This window comes from Schistocerca serialis, chromosome 2 (genome assembly GCF_023864345.2).
Source record: "Schistocerca serialis cubense isolate TAMUIC-IGC-003099 chromosome 2, iqSchSeri2.2, whole genome shotgun sequence".
Classification (NCBI taxonomy): Eukaryota; Metazoa; Arthropoda; class Insecta; order Orthoptera; family Acrididae; genus Schistocerca; species Schistocerca serialis.
The window spans coordinates 1027944010-1027962327 of record NC_064639.1 but is presented as its reverse complement, the minus strand read 5'-3'; the positions used below and the strand labels follow the sequence as shown (position 1 = coordinate 1027962327).

Here is an 18318-nt window from a genome sequence, read left to right as displayed (position 1 = left end):
TTACATAAAAGACAAGCCTCATAAAAAGTTCAAAAGCAGAGAAGAAATCATTATCAAGTAACATTGGCTCATTTAAATGTAAGATATCCTCTACGGGTACCTATGGTAATATAAGCGTAGCAAAGAAAGTTGGTAGGATGCCAACTGGTAACCAAGGAAACAAAACTTGGCTCGGCATGTTCTGCCATCTGTCAAAGATGTTGTGAAACCCAGCTGGACGGAAGGACACCAACTAGTATCACCATCAGTCAGTCATAGATACTGTGGAATGCTTGAGGTGTGGTGCTGTAGGAGGATGCTAAATATTAAGGTCGACTGATAACATAAGAAGAAATGAGGTGGTTCCCTGCAGAATCAGTGAAGACAGAGTTACAGAATCAGTAAGGATAGAATTATGTGAAAAACTTCGACAAGAAGAATGGACATAACTACAAAACGTGGGTTAAAACTTCAGGGGAAAACAGATTGGAATATATCCAACAAATAATTAGGCCTAAGGACTTTGGGTGTATGTGCTGCTGTAAGATGAAGAAATTGGAACACTTTAGGAATTTGTGGTGGGCCACATGGAACCAGTGAGAAGACTGATGGAAAAAAACTACATACTAAGTTCTTTAAATATTATTTTGGATTCGATTTCTGAGCGTACAGCCTTTAACTTTCCTTAAAAAATTTGGTTCAGCCAGTTATATTCTTTGTATGTCTTTCTTAGTTGATGTCCAAGAATCACTTCCATATATTTGAATACAAATGACAATTACTATGTACAATTTTAACTCTGTATTATTCCTTGCCTTATCACACAGTATTTGGTGTACTGTGTCACATATTATTTGAATCTTATTTAATTTATTGATGACATAATTTTCATATTCTTAATTAATATCTCATCAAAACATATGAAATGTGGCATCTGTTCTAGTGATTGTTGATCTAGTATGTAATGAAATTTTTAAGTGGTTATTTTTATAGTTTCGATTCAAGTATGTATTGCAAACTGGATGCCATTTTCTTTTAGAGAGGGGTGGGAGAGGGAGAGTCCCAATATTAACTGACACACTGTATAATTTCCCATTTCCACTGTCTAAAAACATTGTTTACGTATGTACTGAATATAGTAGGTGAATAGCTACACCCTTGTTGCACTCCTCTGTTGATCTTTATTGGTCCCGTTTCCTTTTCCAAGAAATTGTTGATGAAAATAATGTGTAATGGCTTGAACAGCAACTTAAATTATTTTGCAAAGACATTCTAAATTAATAGGTACAAGTCATACAGATACAAGTTAGAGATCAGCTTCTCAATCCTTCCAAATATATTTAAGGGGTGTTGCTTGACAAAGGAGGAATTTTGTATAGTTGCCTCTATTTGAACACAAGTTTTAAGAACTATAGATTTCGTCTCACCACACATTATGTTATGAAACTAATTTGTAACTGAATATAAATATTGCACAATAGTTGATAAGCTTCAAAATACAGAAAATTATAATGTCGCAAGATGGTTGTCAAATGACAGCCCAGTGAATGAAATGACCATATGGCATTATTGGCTGTGATACCTTGTGTGGTGTTGTTCAGCCACCTGGTGCAAGTTGATTCATTTGATGGTACTTGCACTTCAATGACAATGAAATGGATAACATGAAACAGTCCCACCTGTGATCTAGAGACAGTGATGATACCCAACCCCATACCTTTTCCTTGTCATTTTTTTCAGTGGTTCCTTGCGGAAATCGAATGACATCTTTCAAATTGTTACAGAGGGTTGACAGTCTCCTGACCAAACATGCTGAGCTACCATGGCAGCTTCAAAGGTACAAGTCATATAGATAGACACCAGACCATGAGATGCAGACACACAACAGAGTGAGAAGATAGGCGAACACCTGGTCACTCAGTTTGGAATATAAAAAAATGTAAGGAAAAGATAGATTGGTACTTACTGTAATGATGACAAGTTGCATGCAGGCACAATTAAAAGACACTTACATTAGCTTTTGGCCATCGCCTTCATGAGAGAAACACACAGATATTCAGTCACACAAGAAAGCACAACTCACTCACACATGACCACCGTCTCCGGCAAGCTCATGCCAGAATGCAACTGTAACATGGAATGGAAGCAGCAATCACTCAATTTGGTGTACATATATACTCAATAAGATTTACTACACAGTTTGGAAATATTTTCGAATAAATGTAGGAGAAAGAGAAAATCAAATTTCATAGTCAGAAATATGAAGTAGCACTGTGTTAAAATACTCAAGTCTTTAACATTCTAACAGACTGAAACTTTTGTATCAGAATTAAACCCTGCTCTCAGCTTCCATGGATAACAGTCTGTGAACTAAGCCATCCTATCTTGCAAAGACCTGTTTCAAAGCCTCAGTTTGTTAGTACACTTCTTATTACCCAGATGCCACATACAGTGATACGCATACAACACTGGACTTCCAGACTTTTGAGTATGGATAACTACAGTGAAGTAACCACTATTTATGGTTGGTTTCTTTCTGGACATTGCTCTTAAACTGCATAGTGCACCTAGGTTCAGATCTTAAACCTGACATTCCACATTTGTAAATCTCTTTAGCAAATATCCAAATAGTTCCTTCTATAAGACTATAATTATTTTATGCCTCCCCTCTTTCCCTCCCCCGGATGATGATGACAACAAAACAACAACAACAACAACAATAACAATAATACAGAAACAGTACCTATTCCTGTAATGGCCTTATCTTTGGGGGCCTAAAAAGTTCTTTAAAACAATGTTATCTTGTGCAAAATGCAATAAAAATACCTTCACAAAAATATTTTAAATGTGTTATCAAATTATGAAAAAGATTGTATTTACCAAATGTCAGCAGGTAACCACACATATGAAAACTGTGGCTAGACTGTGAAGTTTTGAAATCAATAGTTCTATCACTCACTGAAAGAAGGAACCACAGGTGTAAACTGGACTCTTCATGGATTGGATAGGAAACTTCTTGATCACCCAGTATCACGAGAGACATAGCAAAACCGGTCATGAAGAGAATTGACATTTAAGTAACCCTATCATCACATGAAACTGGAAACCTGAGAATTTAGCAGACACACAATGGTACCTAGAAGTTTGAGATATGAAAAGGCCAGATTGGAATTAATAGTGTTGAAAGGACAAATTTAATCATAACACAAACATTAACAGAGGTAGTAATGAAGAAGACATCAGAAGTAGGAAATTATAAGAAACTAAAAAGAAAATGAGTGAGGTACAGAAATAAGGACATGAACAAATAAGAAGAGTAGCTAAAGTGACCTCAATGTGGTATTTTGAAAAGCGGTGCAAGTAGTAAAAATATGGGACAGCAAGGAGAGGAAGTAGATAATGGGAGAAATTAGTACTGATTTGAATGTAGTGGAAATGAAGCACATTATGTAAACCACACTGTAAAGTGAATAAATTAAAATCACTCACAATGTGAAGCAATCAATAGGTTTGGGGCTATTGTCTAAAGACTACTCTACTGCAGCATATTGTGTGATATTGGCACATAAAGCCTTACTGGTTTTGTGTGACAAAGAAAATTATTCAGGACAGTTATATAAGACTGCCTTGGTTGTTACAGACATTACGAATGCAACAAAGAGCTTTTGTGAGAGGGACTTATTTTATGAACAATGCTAAAAAAAAAAAATAAGAAATCCAACTTTTCACAAAAAATCTGAGTGCAACACCGCAGGCAAAGGCAATAAATATGCAACAAAAATTAGATTTTCTTTGTTATTGTTCAAATGAGTCAATAGTTTTCAGACGGCCTGAGATATGACAGGAAAACTACTTGTGAATTAAGTTGCTGGGATTATTGGTATGAAGCAGTAGGACAGCAGGTTGCATGGAATCACCATCCAATGAAACACACTTTGTTGGTACTGATGAGAAAAAGGTCCAAAGAAGACAGATCACAAACACAGTGAGTATCAGTATTGAGGAAAGTGGCAAGGTTTTGGGATCAAAGGACGGCACACACAGATCATGGAAAATTGATGACGTCCATCATAAAAAAATAATATTTTGGGTAATACTTTGAAAATAAAAAACCAAAGTTAACTGTAACTCATATTACATGGAGTTTTCATAGCCTAAATTATTGTGACTATTGTGTTTTTACACACAAGTCTTTGATTGTTATGTAAACAAAGAGTCTCCTTTTAAAACTTTTATTAGATCAAACTGACAAAACGGGTGTATTAATAATGCTCACAGCACTATAAGTTAAGGAATTGAAGGCGAAAATGAAACGAACATTTGATAAAACATTAGAAAAGTTCATGATTATTTCATTATAAATATTATATACAAAGTTACACTCATACCCATTAATGAAGAATTGCCTCTTGTGTATAAAGGCTCATGACTGGATGAGTGTGTCTTGAAAATCCTTATATCATGAACAATGACAGATACTGATCACACAAAGGACATAAAAAATTGATTAAATTTTGAATCATATTGCTGATTTACAAAAATTATAAGACAAACTTTCTGACAACATTACAATACGTAATAATCTGAAACTAAACACACTCCAATACACTTGGGATTCCAAAATGGATATGCAATAACTTATCTTTTCAAGTTCAGGCCTATACAAGATCAAAAGTACCACCACACTGTTTCATTTACTTTCCAGTCATGAAGTCACTTCCACCATTACTCGTGCCTTAACTGTGCAATGATAAATAGAAAATAACTCTTAACAACTACACAACACTTTATCAGAACTATTTAATGCTTGTGGTGCAACATGACTCTTCAAGTTAAAGATGTATCTTCAGTCTGCAAATTTAATTTTCATACAGTGATTTGAAATGCAAACAGTTCCCTTTTTATTTTTCAGGCCCTTCCACACCAGCTTGTGTCATTAGTTCTGTTATATTTTTCTCCAAGTCATCAATGCGATTGCCCATTTCATCTAGTATCTTCTGTTAAGGAAAAATGTATAACATTTTTAACAAGCACAATGAACCTGTTATTGTAATTTCTTGTTGTTAACATATAAATATTATACAATAACACATGGTTGTACTGAAGATTATATTTAGTAACTCAAATTTATCTTTCATCAATTATTTCTTTAAGTTCAGTTCAGTCTCTCTCTCTCTCTCTCTCTCTCTCTCTCTCTCTCACTCTCACTCACTCACTGTGTGTGTGTGTGTGTGTGTGTGTGTGTGTGTGTGTGTGTGTAGAGGGGGGGATGGCCAGAGTTTCACCTTTGTGAAAACTAATCATCTCCAGTCTTCTATCCAACAACAAGCAGTCATTTGGAACAAAATGAAGTCTTCTGCTATCTCCGTCCTGCTACAGTTACTGTTTGGTTCTTTATTTGTCCCTACAAATGCCATCTTACCAATCATCCAAATGTCTACTATTTCCATGAACTTTGTCCTATCAAACACCGTTTCCCATTAAACTGCATGTGTCCAACTCAGCACATATATAATGACAACTATTTTCTGTGGTAAATGTATCAAAATATGGCAAACATCTAGGAGCTTGTATGAATGTCCCTTACACCAAAACAGTTAAGTGTTAACGTAAGTGGCTATTTTTCTATCCCTAATGGTACGCAGATACATAAAAAAAAAATATTTATGACAAAGAGCAATGGTGACATCATCTCGTTTCTTCAAAATTTTCCCATAAATTCATTCCACCCGTGGCTCCTATCTAACAAGTTGTCTTCTCCTGATATTCTGTGGCACTGTCCTGATGCCTCTAGACAAATCTATGTTATTATCATTGAACATACCACAGCTCAAATGTGAAAAGATCCTTCAAGTATAACCTCACTGGAGAAATGGCCATTCCATGTAAAGCAATAAACCATTCCCGGTCATAGTTTCACTGCAACCTTCATATGCAGAAAGACGACTATTCCTCAAGAGTTGTTTGATGCAAACTTTTGCTTGTGACTAAACTAATTCCCCTTGTTTATGCTGAACAAGATTTACAGAAAGGCAAGCTTGGCAGTTGTTAATGAGGGATATGTTTTACTGACAACAAAAACTTTACATCAGGTAACTCTGAGCTTCTGTTTTATTTGTTTTCCTAATTGAATCAGTTATGTTTAAATTTTCTCCTTTTTTTCAGACATGAAAAATATTTCCTCAAAATCAGGTCAAACCCTCCCATGCTTCAACCTAGATTTGTACTGACTTGGTTCTATGAACATTAAATTGCTTCTACATAATACTGTGCTAACATAATTATTTGTCAACATTGTAAGACCTACATCAGGCAAACAATATAAACCTTACTGGAAAGATGCATCAAACATCAACACATAGCTGTCTTTCAAAATCTAACAATTGCACAGCTGCTGAACACTGTATTGTTCAGTTATCAAGGAACATGTGGAAATGTAACAGGCACATAAACTAATTAATCATCAGTACTGTCATTCTTCTTAATTTGTTTCTCAGGAAGACTGTAACTCAGAACATTGAAAACATGTCATCTACTATTTTAACACACAATCAATTTGGACTCTTAACACACTTATTTGTCTTAATAATACAGGGTACTTTTCCAGCTCAATATTACATAAAAATCAACACCTATTTCTTTCAGGCACTGTTTATAATGTACATGTTTTACAGATTTTTTTGTTGATATCAGGTAATGCAGCACACATTCTAAACAAATTAGAAGTATTTTGAATATTTTTGAACCTTCTTAGGGTTATTAAAAAATTACAAAGAAATTGATCCAATTTTTTTTCCAAAATGCTTTTTCAAATTGAGGTACCATTTAATCCAATGTTATACGTTTGAAGGAGACCAAATTTTTACCAGATACGCATGACACGATGGCTGAGGTACTAGACCTATTTAATTCTACCTATTATGTATATTACAAGGATAAAAAAATGACATCTTACACTTTAATTTTTATATTTTTTTCCTATTAAAAATGTTATTTTTTCTATAATTTAGTTGATTCTGCAATAAACCTTAGGTCTACTACATAAGTATGGACTACTGCAAGTTACGGAAAAAAATTAGAACAATGCTTTATAAACTATAGGAAATATTTCTAACCTGAATTCTGAAAAATACAACTTGCAGGAAATTGCGAATGAAGATATGAGTCCAATTAAACTGTGCCTCAGAATGTTCCTAAAGCATAGTCTTCATCCTGCAGCATTTCCTCATCTTCAAGCTTCCTCTTGGCACTCCTTTTAGCACTTCTTGCTTCTTTGGTAACTTGGAGAGTGAATCATTCAGCTTCATGCACCCATTGTCTGTCATGTGCAAGCAATTGATCTTCCATATTAGAGCCACATTTTATGCCTAAATTTTTCAGGACTTCCAAAATTCCTATCACTCCATCATTAAAATATATCACTGCATCTAGTACACCAACTTTTAATGTATTTAGTCCTAAAAAACATTCTTGGGTAATCTTTCCCATATGCAATGGTCGAAACTTTCATTTGTATTCTGAGTGCCCCCATGAAGACATTTACTAAGCAAAACAGGGTCATTCGGGTCTCTAAAAATTGGTTTTATATCATTAATAACAAGCTCAGGGGGAAAACACTTATGATGGTATATTTGCCCACTTTCTTTTGCTTTTTGGTAACTACACAAAGAATCTGCTCCTTTAGGGCAAAGTCCATGAACGGGGTGGTCATCTGTAGGCAACTTATGAAAAGAGGTGGCCCATACAGCTTTTCTCATTGCTGTAACATTATTTAGAGGTGCAGTTCATCTAATGATTAGTCCATAATAGCGCTGAAGGAGGTCTATTTCAATTTCTGTCAATCTGCCTCAGCCAGACAAAAATTTTCCATCAGACAGCAACTTTCCTTTCATTTCTCTTCAAAGCTTGCTCAATCTAGCACCCACCCTCTTTTGCACATGTCCACAACACTCCAGTTTTGTTACCAAGGTATCCCCATAAACATTGAACTCATTAATTTTATTGAAAGCTTTAGAGTCCCCATCGCCTAGGTACTTCGTATATCTAACGTTATAAACGGGCACCAACCTCTGAAATATTTTTACAGCTCCATCACACTCCATACCTCCACTGTAACCACCAAAATTCTTAGAACACTGATGTTCAATATGTCCTTCAGTGTTACCATGGCAAGTGTGCCGTACTTAGATAAGCACTCAACATCAACACCTTTTCCATTCCCGGGGAAGTAGCACTTACAACACCATTCAAGGAATGATGTCCATGATGTTGCCATGTCCCATCAAGTGCAACGGCAATGTCCCTAATACCATTTACAGTTTCTTCTGCTGCATGAGAAGAAGGAAGGTCCATCAAACCACAAAACGTTTGAGCAGCCTTTTTCCTTTTCGTACTGCACGCATTGCATACACTAACTTCAAATTCACATCATATGAATTATGCACAATGTTTGAAGTTGTTTTCTAGGCAGATTTATTTCAGGATCTATACAGAACAACTAATTTTGACACTAAACCCTTCCTGCTACTTTATTGTTCAGTTATGTTCAGATAGCCTACACCATTACATTGTTTACATTTTGCCACTTCCTTTATCAAAGAAGATAAGATGTCCACATCAACAACAACAAATCCACTACAAACAGTGTCATTGTTAACACAAAAATTTGAATCACCAGGAGGTGTGCTATGTGGGAGTTTCTTCCCTGAAAAACTGATACATAGGTTGCTTTCAACAGTGTGGCTTGCTTTGTTTGTGAAATGGTTACCATGGAATTTCCTTTTGTTGAATTTCTTGATGTGTGGCATAATTCATATTTATTGCACACTAAAGGATATGTACTTCCACAAATACATGTAGCACTTGGGCAATAAACATTCAGTAACATGTGAACAAACTGCTTCAGCGAAACAAAAGTAAATACTAGCAAAGGTAATCATTTACAGACACTAGAAACCTGCACTGTTACCAACACATACAATGTATCATACGTATCTTTGCTAGAAACAGAAAGTTCACAATTATTTTCGAAATAATACTGGTTTCTGTAAAAGAAATAAAGGGGGTGTGGCGGCATACATGACCGTAACTTTAAAATTTGGTATATATAGGTCATTTTTCATTTGCAACCCTATAATGTATATATCAATGTAATCACAAAAGACTGTAGAATTTAATTAAGTCACAAAAAAATTCGATTTTTCCACGATTTTTAAGTACTCTGTATCCTTAAGGCACAACATCCTTCATAATAAAATGGTGCATTATAACATTTGATTATTCACGTCTATTAATATTTAATATGTTTAATGAATGTGCTTTCTCTGATGGAGTAAAATGGCAGTCAGCTAGAAAAGTCAGAGTGATTGCAAATGGTGGCTGAATGTTTCACGGCAAAAATATTGGAATGAATAAATGAACTACTAAAAGCTGTGTGCCCACCTCCATAGCTGAGTGGTCACAGCATGGCTGGTTGCCATGCAGAGAACCCGGGTTCAATTTCTGGTAAAACCAGAAATTTTCCTTTGATGGGAAGATGAGTCCACTCAGCTTCATAATGCTGAGGAGCTACTTGACTGAGAAGTAGTGGCTCAAAGGTCTGCAAAGCACAACGGCAAGAAGAGCTGTATGCTGACCCTGTGCACCTCCATACTGCATCCAAATGACACCCTTCTCTGAGACTGATAGTTTGTCAACCAAACCAGTACTAATTAAGAAAACAATAACCAAGCAATAATAGAATGAGTAGGATAATTATGCTTGCGAAGTCATTCAAGATGGACCACAAAGTTCTGCCTGGATGAAGATGATTCAGGAAATTTCCTGTGGTCTTCCTATTGTCACCATTATAAAATTTGCCTTAAATGATTTATGGAAATACTGAGAAACATAAACCTGGGAGTCAAGACAGAGAATCATCCCCTTCCCCTTTTATCTGAATGTGGGTCTTGTGTCTCAACATACTGAATGACTACTTGAAAGACATTTTAAAAATTAGAAACTTAAATTTTTTTACATGCAGTTTCTATAACCAAAAATGACCTATGAAGATGTTATTAAAGGATATTTCTTGTTATGATCTGATCTGACATTGCTTGAAACTTGTCCTGCATTCCTTGAAGTAAGGTCTGCACCTGTAAGAAAAAAAAGGTTAAAACGTAGTTTACTTTCATCAATCTGATAAATGTAGTAAATTTTCTTAATTCATTGTTGACGTTATTGCTACATATGACAGAGAGATATGAGAGGTGGAGAGAGAGAGAGAGAGAGAGAGAGAGAGAGAGAGAGAGAGAGAGAGAGAGAACTACAGAACTAACATTGAGGAAGGTGTCTAAGGGATAATGATCATCAGTTGCCACCAGGAAAGAAATTGGCTGAAAATGGGAAGGGAGAAGTGGCAGCAGCTGTAAACAACACAAATTCCAAGGAGTATTACAGGACAATCAATTTACTTAAATGATCTTGAGGATAATGTAAAAACTCCATTATACTATTTGCAGGTCATGGTTTTTTTTTTTATGGAGAAACAAAACAGACAGAAAAATTGTAGTGGAATTCCAGAGGACTGCAGAGGATAATCACTTGTTGCAGAAGTGAATATATGGATCCTGGGATTTAAAGCGATGCAACCAAACTGGTTGTAGGAAAGGCACATACCACACAGATTTATTGGAAGAATCTTACAGACCTGTAATTCATTTATGCAGGGCGATGTTTGTGATTTTAGTGAACTCAACAGTACTATTAAAATGCCCATTGCTGTGTTAAGTAAAATAAAAAAGAAATTGTCTTCACAAGGAATCTCCTGTGACAAGACCCAATCAACACACAAACTTTTCTGAGAGCATCGGACAGTGTTAATGTACAGAAGAAAAATGAAGACTATCTCTGTGTGCTGAACCTGTAGATAAAGTTCACCCTTCCAGTTAGCAACAGCAGATACTGATACAGCAACTGTCAGATACTGAGATTGCTTCATGGTCTTCTTTTTCATCGATGAGAGACTAAAAATTATGAAAGGCTGGTGTAATGAAACATGATCAACTGGAATATGATTCTATAAGAAAGCAAACTAACAGAACTCTGTATACTTGGGAGTGGTGAATAAAAACATCATCTTAATATACCGCCATAAAACACCAACTCTACTATTAAAATAGTTAAATTTATAACAAACATGGCCATAATTCCGACATGCCCTGGCACCCCAACTGAGATTCTTCCTGCCTTTGTCCTGAATATTTCAGAAGGTGTCTTGGATGTTAACCACTCGAGTGCATACATTTCCAATAATAACTAGAGGATACACAAATCCAGAGGAGATGAGAAATTTCCTGTTAGGGTAAGTTATCCCCTCAAAGTACTTTTGGAAAGTGTACAGTTCCATGATATATATGTTAGAGATACGGAAATTCAAGATCTTATGTTGAAGGCTGCCACTGAGGTCACAAGTATTTGTCAACTATATCCTATTCATATACAGTACAGAAAAAAATCAGATGTATAAACACTAGAGGCATGCTTGGCCACCTGCTCATGGTAAACTGTCAGCGGAAAAGCTGTTTAGCTAGAAAAGGATTGGACGAGGTGTCAGTCTTGCTTCACTTCTGTGGCGAGTCTCGATAAGTCTAATTTTATGGGCTAATATGACAGAGACAGTAATGGCAGATTGGTGCAGGGTTTGTGTTATTGTAACTTGTATTTGGGAATAGCTTGGTGAAAATTACTTGCTCATTGTTTGCATACTTCTGCTACTCATTGACCCAATTCCTACGCTGCCTAATGTCTAGCACATGTTGTCCTTAGTTGAGTATTGACCATTAGAAAAATTTTTTGAAGTCACAGTTAAAAATGTTACGAGAGATGCATTGTTTACTGTTTTTGTTATTTCTAAAATTAGATTGGACACTGTAATGAGCCATACATGTTAGTGGTTACAGTTAAGACAAAACTTCAGACCACATCTCACCATTACAAGACATCATCCTGTTGGGAGTTAGTATAGTAAAGGATTTTCTGTATTTCGGGTTAAACAAATTATCCCCTATGGACCTTGTACAGGAAACTAAAACCCCACATTTCATATTTTTCTGTTAATCTACCTTATTTGTGTAAATAAGCTATTTGTCAATGTTACATCAATGTTAGGTCTGTATGTCACTGATCAATGAATTGAAGTACGACTTTGCTTATAACATGTTTGTTGGAATCAAGGCACTCAGATCTGGATCAAGGCATCCAGATTCAAGTCAAGGCCAAACAAATGCTCTGTAAAAGTGCAGGAACTGGGACCCATCAGCTCCCCACATTAATTTCTTTTGGTGAGGCGTTTCAGAATATTTAGAACTTCTGGTAACCAACTTGGTACTGCCCGAGATGTGGCACAGAGTTCAGATGACCATATGAACTATTAAAGTCTACGCAAATGGTTTATCCTTGAAAACATCTTCCATTCCATAGAAGAATTTCTATTACTTAAATGTGTGAAATGTTGTGGGCAGGAAATACTAACTCATCTTAACCACTTTTAGATGAACAGCATATAGTAGGCATATTTACAACGTAATTTGTGACACGAATATAAAACAATTCCTTCCCCATCATTACCACTTGTCACGCAAATGATCTGTTGGACATGAAACCAACCAAACTCTATTGATGAAACTTCTCAACTTGTTTTTCCACTGTTCCAAACGCTTACTCGACTGCAGCAGATGTACTGTCAAGAGAAATCATCAACAAATAAGTGCGATGTACTTTCCTGGGCTATACAATTCTCCAGAAGTAAGAGATTTGGTCGCACATCTCCAATTCTATAAAGAAAAAAATGTTCACACAGGCATCCTCTTTTATCCTAATTCATGACAATATCCTATCTGTAAATGCTACTGTACACTTTCTCAATATCTAAGAAGAATCCAGAGCATTTGTGGAGCAAGGCTTCCCGTACCTACATCTTCAGTAGGTGAGATTATCCAGGACCGCATTTACTGCAAATACCATGGTTACCACAAAGTCCCAAGTGACTGGAAAAAAAATGCTGGTGACTACTGTATGAACAGAGAGTAAAAGAACAGACACACAAAAAGAGAGGCCAACATCTGTAAGTCAGTTTGTTGCAGAATTATTGAGCATATTCTAAGTCTGAATATAATAAATTCCTAGAGAAACAAAAGCTTCTGACCACAAATTAGCATGGATTTAGAAAGAATCATTCATATGAAACTGAGCCTGCCCTTTCCTTACACAATACCATGCAATCATGGATGAAGGCCAAAGGCAGATTCTATATTCCTGGATTTCTGGAAAATGTTTGACACTGCAGGCTGTTGACAAAGGTCCAACTATATGGAACAGATTCTCAAATATGCGAATGGTTCAAAGACTTTTTTTGAGTAATAGAACCAAGTACACTGTCCTGGACAGCAAGTGCTGATCAAAATGTATCATCTGCAGAACACCACAGTTATTGAGTGACTGCAGGAGGATTGAGAATCATTTTGGATGGAATTTCTGTTTGCTGTAAAAGAAGAAAAATCTCAGTTAGTATAGATAAGTATGAAAAACTATCCTCTAATGTGTGAATACAGTATTTGTTGAGTGCTGCTTGATATAAGTCACATTGATTAAATACCTATACGTAATTTTGTAAAGTGTCACAAATTTGAACAAGCATATAAGGTCAGCAGTAGGAGGTGGTTGATTTCTAGGAAGGTAGCTCATCTTTAAATGAGACTATATTTAGAACACCAGTGTGAGCAGTTCTTGAGTACTGCTGAAGTGTTCGAGATCTGCAACAGGTCAGATTAGAGGAGACATCAAAGCAACTCTTAAGGCATGCTTTTAAATTTGTTACTGGTAGGTTCAAACAATATGAGAATAATTAGGTAATGCTCCATGAACACAAATGGGGATCCCTGAAGAGAGGGGGAGGGAACAAATCTTTTGCAAAACACTGTTGAGAAAATTTAGAGAACCAGCATTTGCAGCTGACTGCATAACGATTCTACAGTCACCATCATATGTTTCACCCAAGGACTGCAAAGATGAGATAAGTGAAATTAGAGCTTGTATGGAAACATATATACAGTAATTTTTCCTCACTCCATTTATGAGTAAAACAGGAAAGGGAATGACTAGCACTGTAATAAGACACCCTCTACCATGCAGTGTGTGCTGGCTTGCAAAACGTGTATGTAGAGGTAGGTGTAGATGTAGGTGTATCAACTAAACCCAATTGGGAGAAGCTACATCGCCTTCTGGGCTTCAAATTCCAAACAAGATATCAGTTAACAATTACCTCAAGCATACAAGATATTAAAGCAATTCAACAATAGCTGCTGAATAGTGAACCTGAATGAGGTCTGTGAGATTAGAATGTATTTTTGTGAGGAGTAAGTGGATACAGCACACTTATTATACATCAAATATGAACAGTTACAACTGTAGCTCAGGGCCACGAGTTAGAATTGATGGGTGAGGACTTAAGAATCATTGATAATCACGACCCCACCTCTTCCATGGTTTCAGCAATGAATCTTGTAACCCTTAACAGCTGGACTCGGAGATAACTTCTCTTTAAGAGTCTAGTAACCAGTTGATATCCACTTGAGTACAGATGCAACCTGTCGGAGAGACTTCTCTTTCTCATTGTCCTATTTTCTTTACATTTACTTTAAGACAAGTGAGACAGTAATAAGATTAATGGATGATTTTGTTACTAATGTCCCATGACCCTACCCCCTACATCTATATATTGGAGGTTGACGGAGATCCCTGACCATATAGCTTTTGTTCTACTTCCTTAATGCTGGTTTACCTCTTGTTGCAAATTTCCCCTTCTGTCCTGAGGGATAGAACTGTAGCTGATTAGGCATTACATATATTCAGTGACTGAGATTCCTTCAGTCCCCAAGTGGATTTAAAACTGACCATAGATTTATTTACAGTGTTACCCATGCAGGTGTTGGTGCCAGCTTTAAATGTTGCTGTTTGTGTTGTGACACCGGTCCTCAGGTACTAAAGCTAGTTGGCTGCATTACTTTAAAGATCTGCAGATAGGTAGTAGATTTTTGTAAACAATAAAATTAGAAATCAAAGCGGCTCTTAGAGTATGAAATAAACAATTTCTCTTGCCCAAGTTGTAAGCAGTTAAAAGGCTTTGTAAAAAAGTGGTCAACTGAACCTGCCAATATCAGATGTCAGCTTCATCTCTAAATGATAAGGTAGCATGCGATGTCAACATATGCAGGCAGATAGAGCAAAACAATGACAATATTTCTGTTTAAATTAGTTCTTGGGATGTAGATTGTGGTGACAGATTTGTGATTTAATCTGGAGCCTATTTTAATTTGGAAGCTGGTAGTTTGGTTATAAGTTAGCAAAGCCAAAGACTGTGATACGAAATCTTAGATGTGGTGACATACCGAACTGTAGTGTAGCCTGACATCCACATCCAGATAAAAAGTGGCAGTCTGGTTGTGAATTGGTGAAGCAGGACTGAACACATCGCTAAATCCAATAATTACGTCATCATGCAATCTTACTTGTCAGGAGAGTTATGTCTGTGTAGGTGATATTAAGTATTAAGTTCCGTAAATACATATTCAGGAAGTCATTTCTGAAAGTATTTGTATGGAGTGTAGCCATGTATGGAAGTGAAACATGGACAATAAATAGTTTGGACAAGAAGAGAATAGAAGCTTTTGAAATGTGGTGCTACAGAAGAATGTTGAAGATTAGGTGGGTAGATCACGTAACTAATGAGGAGGTATTGAATAGGATTGGGGAGAAGAGAAGTTTGTGGCACAACTTGACTAGAAGAAGGGATCGGTTGGTAGGACATGTCCTGAGGCATCAAGGGATCACAAATTTAGCATTGGAGGGCAGTGTGGAGGGTAAAAATCGTAGAGGGAGACCAAGAGATGAATACACTAAGCAGATTCAGAGGGATGTAGGTTGCAGTAGGTACTGGGAGATGAAGGAGCTTGCACAGGATAGATTAGCATGGAGAGCTGCATCAAACCAGTCTCAGGACTGAAGACCACAACAACAACAACAACAAATACATATTACATTATGTACACAAATACAGGGTGATTCAAAAAGAATACAACTTTAAAAATGTGTATTTATTGAAAGAAACATAATATAACCTTCTGTTATACATCATTACAAAGAGTATTTAAAAAGGTTTTTTTTTTTCACTCAAAAACAAGTTCAGAGATGTTCAATATGGCCCCCTCCAGACACACGAGCAATATCAACCCAATACTCCAACTCGTTCCACACTCTCTGTAGCATATCAGGCGTAACAGTTCGGATAGCTGCTGTTATTTCTCGTTTCAAATCATCAATGGTGGCTGGGAGAGGTGGCCGAAACACCATATCCTTAACATACCCCCATAAGAAAAAAATCGCAAGGGGTAAGATCAGGGCTTCTTGGAGGCCAGTGATGAAGTGCTCTGTCACGGGCTGCCTGGCGGCCGATCCATCGCCTCGGGTAGTTGACGTTCAGGTAGTTATGGACAGATAAGTGCCAATGTGGTGGCGCTCCATCCTGCTGAAATATGAATTGTTGTGATTCTTGTTCGAGCTGAGGGAACAGCCAATTCTCTAACATCTCCAGATACTGTAGTCCAGTTACAGTAGCACCTTCGAAGAAAAAGGGACCAAAAACTTTATTGGCTGAAATGGCGAACAAATGTACAACTAAATGAAACTTTATAGCTCCCTTAATTCGCCGACAGATAGTGCTTAGCTCTGCCTTTTGTCGTTGCAGAGTTTTAAATTCCAAAAGTTGTGGTATTCTTTTTGAATCACCCTATATAATGACAGGCCCTATGTATCAAAATTTGTATCTAAACATGACAATTGGTGAACACCATCTGACAAGAAGAAGCAAGAAAACTCTAAATAAATAAATGTGAATATTATGTTGTGGTCAAGATTATAGTTTCACATTTTGTTAACATTTAGCTTACTGGAATGACAAATAACATTACAAACAGTTCAGTTATTAACACACGACAAGTACCCACAAGGATTTATATGAGCTGCTTCTGTGACAGCACACCATATACACACACACACACACACACACACACACACACACACACACACACACACACAGTCTTTGAAAGCGAACACAGAGGCTGGACATAACAAAATTAATAAAAACCTGTGGAGCCTCTCCATCCTTTATATGAGGTGCAATGGTATCACCAAGTTTGAGTATTAAAATACAAGATTTTTTAATATATATTCAGTCACATGATGTGTCATTTAGTCAAACACAGTTCCTATACACAGAACAGATGAATTTTATTCATATAAAACACCTCAGGTAAATTGAAAAACACCCAATAAATACTTATGTGAGCTCTACAAGATAGTATAGAGAATAAAAGCACAGGAAAAACATAAGAAATTGTTTACAAGGTCTGTTGATTTATCTGAACAGTATAGAAGAATATCGGGATATATGATCGAATATTTTCAACAATAACACGAAAAAGGCATAATATTAAAATTACTTCAAGCAATGGGTATGGTAATTTTATATACAATCAACACGAAAACGGGGGCTGGGCTGAATCAGTCTGACTTGCTATTTGTATTCACTGGTAACACGCATAGAAACTAAATTTACAGTATGAGGTACTTCCAACAAACATGTTACGAAGATACATTAGACTGATATTCTCCAAAAATCCATGTTTTTCCGTGGTTTACTTACATACTGTGTTAATTCCTGCATATTTTTTGGATCGCTATTGTTACTCATTGAATAATTCTGTTGCTCTTCCTCCGTTTTGATTTCTTGCTTTATATTCGACATAATTTCACGCTGATGTTCTGCACAGCCACACAAAAACCGCACCTGTCAACCAACAACACAAACTAAATACTCTGATTCGAGCCGCTACAATTGACCAGTGCTATCCCGTAACAGGCACCGAACGAAAATATCTCTTGACAGTCGTTTAACACGCAACTCTGGATCCTGTGATTCATCACAGATAAGTGGTTCGAAAGTGATATTAGCTTTTTCATACTGACAGAAACAAATTGTCTCAAGAGATGTTTTTATTCTTGTAATACATTGAGTACGGGAAACATTAATATGTGGCTCTGAAAGTGAAACAACCGTTAACATTGGTTGGTTAGTTAGTCTCTTGTTTCATGAGTCATTTGCTCTATAAATCGCAATGATACGGAAAAAACCATTTTACATTCTAATAACAAATTAATTTGTGAAAATGGTTACATGTGGCCCATTTATTAAAAATATACTTAAGTGCGTTAGTAATTGCTACCCACTATCTTTTACACATAGAA

The 18318-nt window shown here is 36.3% G+C and overlaps 1 protein-coding gene across 1 annotated transcript; it reads right to left on the bottom strand.

Moving 5' to 3' along the window:
- Positions 1-4298: 4298 nt before the first annotated feature.
- Positions 4299-18085, bottom strand: LOC126458445 (heat shock factor-binding protein 1). The gene is made up of 3 exons (XM_050095508.1): positions 17717-18085; positions 10046-10112; positions 4299-4969 (listed from the first exon to the last, which is right to left on the bottom strand). Exons 1-3 carry the CDS (start codon positions 17816-17818, stop codon positions 4881-4883), a joined length of 258 nt encoding a protein of 85 aa, XP_049951465.1. The 5' UTR covers positions 17819-18085; the 3' UTR covers positions 4299-4880.
- Positions 18086-18318: the final 233 nt, after the last annotated feature.